Genomic DNA, 12,227 nt, shown 5'->3' with positions numbered 1-12,227 from the left:
TATATTAATGTATACATGTGTATATGTGTATGATGTATTCATACATACTAGTATACATTTCTTTCCAAAAATAAAACATCTCTTGAATTCATACTGATATTTCCAATGCAAATACAGCATTTTGGGGCTTTTAATTAACTTCTTCTGTATTACATCTGCAGCTTCTTTCTTTCACACAGGAGATAATATTGAAAGATTCTGTAATTGCTGATTTTCACACAATCTAGCATCTCCCTGGCCCTCTTGCCCCTGGGGTGGGGAAAGGAAGGAATGAGGTCATCTCTTGGGTACTCCTTTGGGTTTTGAGTCCTCCCAGACTACAGCAGGTCTCTCTCCAGAAATGGTTTGGCGCCTTTACTCTGCCTGATAGAGGGACCTAGATTTCTCTCAAAGCCGTAGCTATGTTGGTGGGCCTGGGGATTTTAATGGACAGGGGTTGAGGCCTAGTAGAACCTTATTCAACTTACCACTCTCACAAAGGGGACTTCATGAACCCCAAAGCAGAAAAGAATCCTGGAATGCTAATCCCGAAATCTAGGTTTAAAGCCATTTACTCCATTGATTGCCAGTTTCCCTTTCATGAAAGTTTCCATAAATATGAGGATTTAATGAGACAATAAACGTCACACACCAGGCGCACGGTAGCTATGTTCTAGGAAACGGCAGCTTCTTCCTTCCTTCTCTGGGCCTCAGTTTCCCCAGCTCTCCCACCTAAACTTGCTGGCATTCCCCCTCCTCCCAGCCAGCCTCGCCCTGGCTCCTGTCCCACCGCGCGGATTCCGGCCGCCAGGTGGAGCCAAAGACCACACCGCGGCCAGACATGCACATGCGCACTGACGGCGCTGCCGGTCTTCGCACGCCCTGACGCGTCACTTCCGGCGCGAGGGGCGGGGCCGGGCCGGCCGGGAGTGCGGGTCGTTCTGCGCGTGCTGCCGGACGAGGCTCCCGCCGCCGACTGACCCGCGCTCCGCCCCGTAACCGGGCCGGTGAGTGCCCGCGAGCCCGTCCGTGGCCCTGGGGGCCGGGGGAAGGGACCCTTGAGAGGGAGGGATAACCGGAAGTGGGGGACTCGAGGAGCGAGACCCCAGGCAATGGGGACACCTGGGGAAGGGGTGACAACCGGAAGGGGGGGTCTCGAAAGGCTGCTGCGGGACGTAGGGTCTGTGGGGCCCCAGGAGCGATGGCATCCTGACCTCTCCTTGCTTGGGGGGCGTGGGGATGAAGGTGGTGCTCACAGGGTGATGGACTCAGGTGAGGAAGCTTCATGGCTCCACCCTAACGAGTGGGGTTTGCACTCCTCCCTGTTCCCCCATCAGCTCTGTGCCTGACAACTGCCCAGACCCTGGAGACTAGCCCGAGGCTCCGGGGAGTGCAGAGCCCGCCGGGTGTGTGCCCCCGGGCACATCACTTACCTTCACATCAGCCGCTGGTGGTGCTGAGCTCCCTCACGGGCCAGGCACTGGGGCAGCGGTTCTCAACCTGTGGGTCGCGACCCCTTTGGGGGTCGAACGACCCTTTCACAGGGGTCGCCTGAGACCATTGGAAAACACATATAGAATTACATATTGTTTTTGTGATTAATCACTATGCTTTAATTATGTTCAATTTGTACCAATGAAATTGGGGGGTCACCACAACATGAGGAACTGTATTAAAGGGTCGCGGCATTAGGAAGGTTGAGAACCACTGCACTGGGGAGATCTGTGAACATGCCAGGCAAATGGTCTGCCCCCGTGGAATTTACATCCTAGTGGGCAGTTTCCTCCCATTGTAAATGGGAGGAGTAATAGAGCCGGCACCAAATATAGTGAAGATTAAAAGGAAAGTTCTTATTCACCACGGTAAGCCCGATGCATGGTAAAATGCTCATACATATTATCGCTTCATTATTTCACTGTAAGTTAAACTTCCTAAGACAAAGAATTATATTGTTCGCTGTTGCATGCCCAGTGCGTGTGAGCACAGTGCCTGACTCATGGGGTAGGTGATCAGTGATTACTTGATAATGAAAGGCTGGTGAAGCAGACCCTGCGGAGTGTATGTCATAACACTGGACTGCCATTTCTGAAAGAAATAGGTGCTGCGGAACACTGGAGGGAGTCGCCCTAGGGAACCAGGGAAGGCTTCACAGAGGAGGTGACATTGAAGCTGGGTCTGGAACGTGATGAGTTGTCTGGGTGGGGACAGACAAGGAGAGGGAATTCCGGGCAGAAATATCATAAATGCATGAGGTGTTCTGAGAATGGTGGGACATTGGTTGGTTTTGACTGGCATTTACTATGCGTTGAGAGGTGGGAAACTAGGAGACGGGCGGGAGAAAGACACTGAGGCTGGGGCATGGACGTGGACATGACAGTCTTCCTCCTGGGTAAGCGCTGGATTGCGATTACAGGCATCTGTTGGTAACTCCCATGGAAACAGAGTCCAGGGTGGATCCTATGAATCTGCTTGTTCCATTCCTTGCTCAGCATACCTCTGCCAAGCAGATTAAACTCATTCAACAAATATTTATGGAGCTCGGACTGTGTGCCTGGCACCCTGTTAGGTGCTGGGTTTAAGGTGATGAGCAAGACAGTTGTGAATGTTGCTCACAAATTGCCTACAGACAACAGTGGCGTGGGAGAAGTGCTGTGTCAGAGAGCTGTGGGAAGGCTCCTAATCCGACCTGGAGTCCGAGAAGGCCTTCTGCTTCAAGCACCGTCATCTCTCACCTGGGTTAGTGCAGCGGCCTCTAAATGGTCTCTTCACTTCCATCCTCATCCCCTTCCGGTCCATTTGCAAGACAACTGAATAATCCTTTTAAAATATAAATCTGGTCATGTCACTCGACTCAAAACCCTCTGGGCTCCCACCAAACTTAAGGGCAGCCTTATTGGCCTACAAAGCTCTGGACCAGTGGGTACCTCTCTAAATTCACCTGCTAGTACTCTCTGCCTTGCTCACTTGGCTCTAGCCACACCGGCCTCTCTGTTCCTCGAAAAAGCCAGGCAGATTCCTGCCTCAGACTTCACCCTTGTTCCCCCAGATACCTACCTACACAACTTGCTCCCTCGTCTCCTTTGTCTTTGCTCCATTGTCACTTGGGTGAGGCCTTCCACGACCACCCTATTTACAATTGCAACTCCTGTCCCCAGATACATTCAACCCCCTTCCTGCTTTATCCCTCTCCATAGTGCTTATGGAGAATATATAGTTTATTTTGCTTATAGTGCCCCCCCCCCCCCCCAACACACACACACTAGTATCTAAGCTCAATGAAGGCAGGATTTTATATTCACTGCTGCATCCTCAGTGCCTGGAAGTGGGCCTGGCACATAGTAAGTGCTCAATATTTGTTGAATGAATGAAGTGGCATCTAATTGGAACTTAAGGATGAATCAGTCAGGTGATGAACTAGAGGAAGAGCATATTAGTTGGAGGAAACAGGATGTGACAAGACAAGAAAACACCTCTGGGAGGAAGTGAAAAAAGCTGGGTAGGGCTGGTGGTTAGAATGCAAGGAATGGAATGGGCAGACCTGAGATACAAGGGAAGTAACCTAGCCACAACAGCTGCCGTGCACTTGCCCGTGGCTGGCTACATGCAGAGACCCCTGAGGTGGTCCCTGCCTTCCTCAAGCTCCAGGGGTTCAGTGGCAGCCCATGGACAAGAGCTTGGGCTTTGGAACTGGACAGCCCTACTGCTATCTTATTCTTGGAAAATCTAAGGCAGCCGTTTTTTGTTTCTGCTTTTCACTTGATAAGTGTGTTGGTTCTGGTCTTCTAAGAAGCAGAAACTAAGATGAGATTAGACACTCAAGAAAGCCATTGGCAGCAACGCCCATGAAGCATAGAGGGAGGGGAGCTGGCCCTGTGGAGGAGGTTTGGGCAGTAAGACTCCGACTGCACGCAGGTCCATGAAAGGGTCGGCTGGCCAGGAGGATGGGGAATCCCCGAGGCAGAGAGTTACCTGATAGAGGAGTCCCATGTCTCAGTCATTGGCTGGGGGCCAGTCTGTGCAAAGTGTGGATCCCCTGGATGGCGGATCCAGGGGGAAAGCAGCTGGGACATCCGTCAGTTATGCTTCACCCAGCAGGAGATCTGATGAGTTCTGTTTCATGACCACCATGATAAGTCACATTGCATATGGTAAAAAAAATTCAAACAGTGCAGTAAAAAGCCTCTCCCGCCTCAAACATCCAGTTCTCCAGTTGTTCTCTGGGAACCATTGGCAACAGTTTCCTGTATCTCTTCTCAGAAATTTTAGGTGTATTGACAAGTGTATATATGTATATATTTTAGAAACATAAATGCAATTATTTTTATTGATTTCAGAGAGGAAGGAAGAGGGAGAGAGGGTTGGAAACATCAATGATGAGAATCATTGATTGGCTGCCTCCTGCATGCCCCCTACTGGAGATGGAGCCTGCAACCCAGGTGTGTACTCTGACCAGGAATCGAACCCTGACCTCCTGGTTCATAGGTCGATGCTCAACCACTGAGCCACACCTGCTGGTCAAACACGACTATTTTATATACATTGTTCTGCGACTGCTTTCCCCCCTCAGCATATCAGCTTATAAGTTCTGCCTGATTTCCATGACTGAATAGTATTCCATTCATATAGTGATATTACTTAACCAGCCTCCAACTAGTAGGCAGTTAAAGTGTTTCCAGGTTTTTGCCATTATAATCCCACCACCTTTTGGTGTATAGGATGACACTCTAACCAACTGAGCCACCCGGCCAGGGCTAAATTTTGATAGATAATGACAGACTGCCATCCAAAGAGGCTGCCTAGCTTATTCTCCCAACAGCAAGCATATCAGAGAACCCATTTTGCATTTTGCCCGTCTGAATTTCAGAGTTGTTTTAATTCACATTTCTTTAATTACGAGTTACATCGAGCATCCATGCATACATCTGTGAGCAAAGCCACGGTGTTGGATGAGGAGTGTGTGTTTCCTGCTGTAGGTCTGGGTGCCTCCGTGGAGATTCTAACTTAATTCAGCCTTTCAGATCCAGGTCACCCCTCCACCCCAGTTGAGACCCAGTGCTCTGAGGTTACTTGGCTTAACAAAAACGTTCCTGTCCCCCCGCATCAGCTGCCCTGGGGTTTGAGATGACCAGTTAATAATGCTGCACTTTATTAACTCCGCTTGGGGCATCTGTTTTGACAGGCACCCTGGTAGCTAATGTCAGAAGAAAGTGACTCTCTGAGAACTAGCCCTTCTGTGGCCTCACTTTCCGAAAATGAGCTGCCACCAGCACCCAAGCCTCCTGGCTACGTGTGCTCGCTGACGGAAGAACTGGTCACCAAGGCCAGGGAAGAGCTGCAGGAGAAGCCGGAATGGAGACTTCGAGACGTGCAGGCCCTGCGTGACATGGTGCGGAAGGAGTTCCCGAACCTGCGCACCTCTCTGGACGATGCCTTCCTGCTGCGCTTCCTCCGAGCCCGCAAGTTTGATTATGACCGGGCCCTGCAGCTCCTGATCAACTACCACAGCTGTAGGAGAAGTTGGCCTGAAGTCTTCCATAACCTGAAGCCGTCGGCCTTAAAAGATGTCCTCGCTTCCGGATTCCTCACCGTGCTGCCCCACACCGACCCGCGGGGCTGCCATATCCTCTGCATCCGCCCAGGTATTGCCCTAGGCTGTTGCGGGGTGCTTGTGCACAGCCTCAGTTTGGGATGTGTCTGTCCAGCCCCTCTCCCCCTTTCCTTTTCCCTTTTATCCCCTCCATGTGTTAGTCAAGGCCTTTTGATGGCAGATAACAAACCCTACTCAACCCGGCTTACGATAAAAGGGAGGATTTAGTCTGAGGAGACAGGAGCATCTCACAGAACCAAGCCCACACCTGGAGCCAGGAGTCAAATTCAGTTTTACCCAAACTGCATGGTTAGCACGGGAAGAGGTGGTTCCCCAAGGAAAATCAGGGTGATGTCCTGAAGATAAAGGGACACATCTGATGGCAGAGGCATAGATGTCCATTAAGATAAGTACTATTGCCCTGGCTGGTGTGACTCAGTGGTTAGAGCATCATCCCACGCACCCAAGGGATGCGCCATCAAGGGCACGTACCTGGGTTGCAGGTCGATCCCTGGCCCTGGTCTGGGTGCATGTGGGAGGCAACTAATTGATGTGTCCCTTTCACATCGATGTTTCTCTCTCTCTCTTCCCCTTTCCCATCCCCTCCCTTTCACTTGCTCTAAAAATCAATAGAAAAAATATCCTCAGGTGAGGATTAGCAAAAAATAAAAATAAAATAAGTCCTATTATCCCATTCTATTTATGAGGCGATGAGGACTCAGAGTAAGGAAGTAACTTGCCCAAGGTGTAACTTCAGAGTTCACACTTTTGACTTCAACACAATTGCAATTTCCATTTCAAGAGTTAAGAAATGTCAGCTGCTGCTGAAGGTGTCCGATTTCCTAACCTCAATAGAGCCATGCCAGTAGAATATCATCTTGCCTTTCTGTTTTTAAAGGACAGTTTTAGCACAGAGATCAATCTTAGCCTGCCTGATTGTTTGTATGTATTTATATAACATACTGACCATCTCTTATGACCTTAGACAGATGGATACCGAGCAACTATCCAATTACCGAAAACATCCGAGTCATATACTTGACATTAGAAAAGCTCATTCAGTCTGAAGAAACCCAAGTGAATGGAATTGTAATTCTTGCAGACTACAAAGGAGTGAGCTTATCAAAAGCATCTCACTTTGGCCCTTTTATAGCCAAAAAGGTGATTGGCATCCTTCAGGTATGGCCCCCATTTGTCGTGTGCCTTTCTGTTGTTTTGGCTTTCCCAGGGCCCTGTCCAGTTACCCATGTGATATGCACACCCCACTTCCGGCTCCTACAATCAGAAAAATACGAAAGCATTGAAAGTTCTATTTACCACTCATTCCCCTGAGGGTCTCCAGTAGTTTCTGAGGTACCTTTAATCTAGGCAAGATCAGCTTTCGGACAAGACTCCAAAAACCAGAGAAATGTTTTCTGCTCTTTTTTGGGGGGTCAAGAAGACAGAGGAGAAATTCTCCTAACAAATGAAACTGAGAAATTGTGTTTCTGCCCGGCCGCCTGTGGGACCCGGGGATGGGGAGCACTGTTGGACTGTTTGGCCCGATGCTTTCACCCCTCAAGTTGTGTCTCAGAACACAAGTCACTGAGAACCGTCGGGTTCCTTATATATCTTCACAGGGTGTAATGGTTTGCAAAGCCCTTTTACGGTCATCATAACCCACTCAGTGCTTCAAGGAATCCTTTTAGATAGACAAGTCAAGAATTACTTTTCTTTTTCGGTCGGCGGGGAAACAGACCTAGCAGATACAGTGTGGCCCAAGTCTCTCCGGCTTGACTCCTAGCTCATTCTGACCCAGCCCGTGGGTGCTGGCTCTTTTGAGCTGCGGGGACCAGAGACAGAACAGTTCTCCATGTGTCTGAGGCCCTACTGTGCCCCAGGCTGGTATGTAAACATCCACGTCACAGTTGGTCATTATCAGAAGTTTGCATTCTGGCTTTGAGGCAGCGCTCTGGCTTTCCTTGGCTTCCACTCTTCTGATGCCTCCTGCTAAATCCCATGTAGATGTAAGGGTCAGCATAATGAGTTAGATTATTGTTTCCTGTAAGATGATCTGAGAGACAAAATTCCAGGGTTAAATAAATGTGGGAAATATGGTAAAGCAAGTCCCTTCCTTGTGAATGTAACTGTACAGTAAACATTTACATTTAAGGCTCTGAACAGTCCTGCAGTTAAAGAAAATCTGTTTGACTATATTTAGTTTGCTACTTCTCAAACTCATTTACCTACCTGGACACTTTTTTACATCACACCTGGTAGCCTCCCGAGAAATACACTTTGGGCAGCTCTGATTCAGGTCTGATACTTACTAGATCCATCCACATAGGCTCAGACCACTTTTTACCTTCCTGTTTAGCCCCTACTTGTGTTTCTTTGAGAAGACCTTGAGAATCAGACCAGACTGAAGAAGATTTCACTGGGGGAGGCAGGCTGTGGTAACTGACAGTTTGCAAATATTCCATGTGTTCTAAGAGTCTCATGCTCTACCGACTGAGCTAGCCGGGCGCGGTTCCATGTGTTCTAACATCCCCTTCCCTTCCCCCACAGGATGGCTTCCCCATTCGGATAAAAGCGGTCCATATCGTGAATGAACCTCGAATATTTAAAGGCATTTTTGCCATTATAAAACCATTTCTGAAGGAGAAAATAGCAAACAGAGTAAGTGATGATCCTACTAAAGATACTTTAATTTTGTTTCTGCTTCCTTATTGGTGACATCTATAAATTTAATTGTGACATCAGTAATCTTATCTTAGTTTATTATTCTTGCCCTGGGACTATTAATTTGGAAAGTTCAGTGAACAGTCCTTTCTGTGACGGGGAGATGAATAAGAATATAACATTTGACAATAGAGAGAGCAGAGCCAGGATTGTTATCTAAGAGCTTCCCTGCTCTGTAATCAATCAGACTTTTTCATATCCTGGGCTGAGCATTGTCAACCAACATTATATTTTACATGTAAGGGGACATGGAAAAGGGTCGTCATTGGGCAAGTGGTGAAGAAGAGTTATGGAGATTTCTCACGACAGCTCCTTGGGTTTCAAAATACTATTTAAGCCTTCCCATCTACCTAATCTGTTGTCCTGCTGTATAAAGTGTGTGGAATAATTCAAGGTTTATGAGGTAGGTGAGCTTTTAGCTTAACTCTTATTTAAGAACGGGTAAATGACACTTGAAAAGATGGGAGAGCCTTTTCCAGCACCAAGATTGAAATATGGTGGGTGGTAGTTTTCCCCTCCCTAGGCCTAGGAACATTGTGATCACTCCAAAGACTGGGACTTGAATTTTATATATATTTTTTATTTTTATTTTCAAAGAGGAAGCACAGAAAGACAGAATCTCAAGATTGCAAGGGAGAGAACTTAAAATCCAGATCCCCAGACCTTTTTCTGAAGACTTTTAAAAATTTTTTTTTACTGATTTCAGAGAGTCAGGGAGAGAGAGACAGAAACATCAATGATGAGAGAGAATCATTGATCGGCTGCCTCCTGCACACTCATGCTCTCCACTGGGGATCAAACCCACGACCCTGGCATGTGCCCTGACCAGGAATTGAACCATGACCTCCTGGTTCATAGGTCGATGCTCAAACCCTGAGCCATACCAGCTGGGCTCCCTGAAGGTTTTAATTCATCAGCTCAGGGGTACAGCCCAGGAATCTGTGCTTTTAAAATCTAGGAGATTCTGATGCACAGTTAGGTCTGAGAACCACTAACTTAGTGGCCTCCACGCCTGGGTTTGAGCCTGTGTTGGTTTCTGGAGCTCCTGTTTGGAACTTGCTTTTTCCAAAGCAGCCTTTGGGCCAAGTCTTCTTTTCACATCTGTGAAATGACCTTATTTGTGGCCCACAATCTTGTTCCTTTGGTCCTTCACATGTTCATTCATTCATTCAAAAATATTGATCAAATACTACATGTGAGTATGTTCTAGATCAGCCGTGGGCAAACTACGGCCCGCGGGCCGGATTCGGCCCATTTGAAATGAATAAAACTAAAAAAAAAAAGACCGTACCCTTTTATGTAATGATGTTTACTTTGAATTTATATTAGTTCACACAAACACTCCATCCATGCTTTTGTTCCGGCCCTCCAGTCCAGTTTAAGAACCCATTGTGGCCCTCGAGTCAAAAAGTTTGCCCACCCCTGTTCTAGATAAACAAAATAGACCAAATTCTCGGTCCCCAGGAAGCTTACATGCTAGGGCAGGGGTGGAAAACGTCTGGTCACAGGCCGTGTAAGGTCCACAGAATCATGTGGTCTGGCCCTGCCACGGCAATAGGGTGAGTCAAATGAATGTTTGACCAAATAGAGCAGGCTAATTTTTAAGTTAATAATTTTGTGTGGCCCGAGAATGATGTTATGAATATCCAAGTGGCCCTTGGCAGTAAAAAGGTTCCCCACCCCTGTTCTAGGGAGACATAGACAACAAATTACATGTTACCTGGTATTAGAATGTGATGAGTGCAATGGAGAAAAATGAAGCAGTGAAAGAAGTTAGTGAGTGTGGGAAGGGGGAAAGGGTTGTAGTATTCAATAGGGTGGTTAGAGGTAGCGTCATTGAGAAGTTGGCATTTGAGTAAAGAATTGAAAGAGGCAAGGGAATGAGCCTTACAGATCCCTGGGACCAGCAACAGCCCGATCCTGGGGTGGGAGCACGCCTGGCATACTGGAGGATCAGCAGCGGGGAAGCAGAAGGGGGAGGCAGGGCAGTAACGGGCGCTGGATCATATGGCCTTTGGCGTTTGGTCTGTGAGGGGAGCACTGGAGAGTTGTGCAGAGGAGTGACGTGATCTGACATCACTGAAATGAGCTTAGATTGTGGTGGGACAAGGGTGCAAGCAGGGAGACCAGGAAGGAGGTGTTGTGGGAGTCTGGGTAGAAACGATGGTGGCATGGTGCCATTAGGGTAGCAGTAAAGTGGTTGGATTCTGGGTATAGTTTGTAGGAGCAGCCAACAGGGCACTTGGTATAAAGAAAAGAAAATTAAGAATCCTCAAGCTTTTCAAGGAACTGGAGGGGTAGAGTTGCCATCATCCATTCCTTTATTCATTCAAGATATTTGAGCACATAGCATGAAGGAGGTGAGTGGATTACTGATTAACCTAAGGCCAGGTGTGTTTTCATTTCCTTCCCCTCTAGTTTTTCCTCCACGGGTCTGACCTGAACTCTCTCCACACAAACCTTCCAAAAAGTATTCTCCCCAAGGAGTACGGGGGCACGGCTGGCGAGCTGGACATTGCTGCCTGGAACGCGGTGCTGCTGGCCTCGGAGGAGGACTTTGTGAGAGAGTTCTGCCAGCCTGTCCCCGCCTGCGACAGCATCCTGGGGCGGGCCCTGCTTCCCGAGGGGCTGACCTCAGATGCGCAGGGTGATGACTCCATGCGGGCTGTGAAGTCACAGCTGTACTCCTGCTATTAGCCAGTCCCTTGTGAGCACCACCAGCTTTACGTCCTTCCCTTTTGTTCTTTGGGGAGGCACAGGAGGATTTCAGGTGCCATGGATTCTTGCTCCTTGTAATTAAGCTGCAGCAGGGAGGAAAAGCTGAGCGTGAGCGGAAGGGCATGCCCTGGATCACTTGAATTATTCCACGAAGACATGGAAAACGTTCCCAGTGATTCCCAAATTTGTGGAATCCCAGTTTGCAACCATTAATCTGGAAGTTGTTTCTGGTTCTTAAACATCTCAAAGCAGGAAGAATGAGGACCAAAGTCACTTTGATCCCATCTTCAGGAGAAAACAACCCGATTGGCCAGTCAGCACACTCCTGTGAAACACTTGGATCCAGCCTGCATGGTGGCCACATGTGAGACTTTAGGAGTTTGTGTCTCTCACATGAACCCTAACTCCAGACTTCTGTTGCTCATCAGGAATCTACAAGTTTTTGGCCCAGGTACCTGTTGCCATCATGGGTTTGGAAAGCACCTTGTCTGCATCGGGCACACAGCGGGACATCAGCAGCTTGACCGGGGACTTCCTGATCAAGTTCGGGAGCCAAGACTTCAAGCACCTGTGGGATTCATTGGTTGAATCTTGCAGTAGAAACTAGTTTTCCCAAATCCATAAAGCCTTAGTCCTGGTTCTCAATAGAATCATGCAAGGTCCTAGAAGTATATAATTTTATTCAACCTAAAATACTGGAGGCCAGGCCTGTGTAGCTAAAAGAATGCTGGCCTAAGAATTAAGAGACCTGAGCTCCAGCCTCAGATGTGTGGCCATGGATAAGACCTGGGCCTCTGTGAGCCTCAGTTTCCTCATCTGTAAAATGATGCTCAATGAAATGACACTTAGGGCCCTTTGGGCTGCTGAGGTTCTGGGGTTTGATTTAGTTATTGGATGTTAGACATTGCTTTTCCGCCTAGAACATTGGTTCTCAACCTGGGGGTCGAGACCCCTTTGGGGGTCGAACGACCCTTTCACAGGGGTCGCCTAAGACCATCGGAAAACACATATATAATTACATATTGTTTTTGTGATTAATCACTATGCTTTAATTATGTTCAATTTGTAACAATGAAATTGGGGGTCACCACAACATGAGGAACTGTATTAAAAGGTCACGGCATTAGGAAGGTTGAGAACCACTGGCCTAGAAAGATGACGCTCTAGAATCAGTGGTTCTCAACCTTCCTAATGCCGCGACCCTTTAATACAGTTCCTCATG

General features: G+C 47.9%; 1 protein-coding gene and 1 long non-coding RNA gene across 3 annotated transcripts; one reads left to right on the top strand and one right to left on the bottom strand.

The window, feature by feature from the left end:
* Window positions 1-894: 894 nt before the first annotated feature.
* On the top strand, window positions 895-11,905 carry TTPAL (alpha tocopherol transfer protein like). Of its 2 annotated transcripts, none has more exons than XM_006091420.3 (5): window positions 895-986; window positions 5,159-5,618; window positions 6,552-6,745; window positions 8,114-8,224; window positions 10,706-11,905. In XM_006091420.3, exons 2-5 carry the CDS (start codon window positions 5,174-5,176, stop codon window positions 10,982-10,984), a joined length of 1,029 nt encoding a protein of 342 aa, XP_006091482.1. In that variant the 5' UTR covers window positions 895-986; window positions 5,159-5,173; the 3' UTR covers window positions 10,985-11,905. The 2 variants fall into 2 exon arrangements, with proteins under 2 accessions (XP_006091482.1, XP_023612022.1); XM_023756254.1 differs by lacking the exon at window positions 895-986 and adding an exon at window positions 4,396-4,415.
* On the bottom strand, window positions 6,703-10,870 carry LOC106697661. Its single transcript, XR_001348802.2, has 3 exons — window positions 10,748-10,870; window positions 9,761-9,830; window positions 6,703-7,619 (listed from the first exon to the last, which is right to left on the bottom strand). It is a non-coding gene; the product is annotated as an uncharacterized LOC106697661 (long non-coding RNA).
* Window positions 11,906-12,227: the final 322 nt, after the last annotated feature.

The sequence above is a fragment of the Myotis lucifugus genome, unplaced genomic scaffold, assembly GCF_000147115.1.
Source record: "Myotis lucifugus unplaced genomic scaffold, Myoluc2.0 scaffold_90, whole genome shotgun sequence".
NCBI classification, from domain to species: Eukaryota; Metazoa; Chordata; class Mammalia; order Chiroptera; family Vespertilionidae; genus Myotis; species Myotis lucifugus.
Note: the sequence above shows the minus strand (reverse complement) of the source record. Positions and strands in the feature narration are given on the sequence as shown.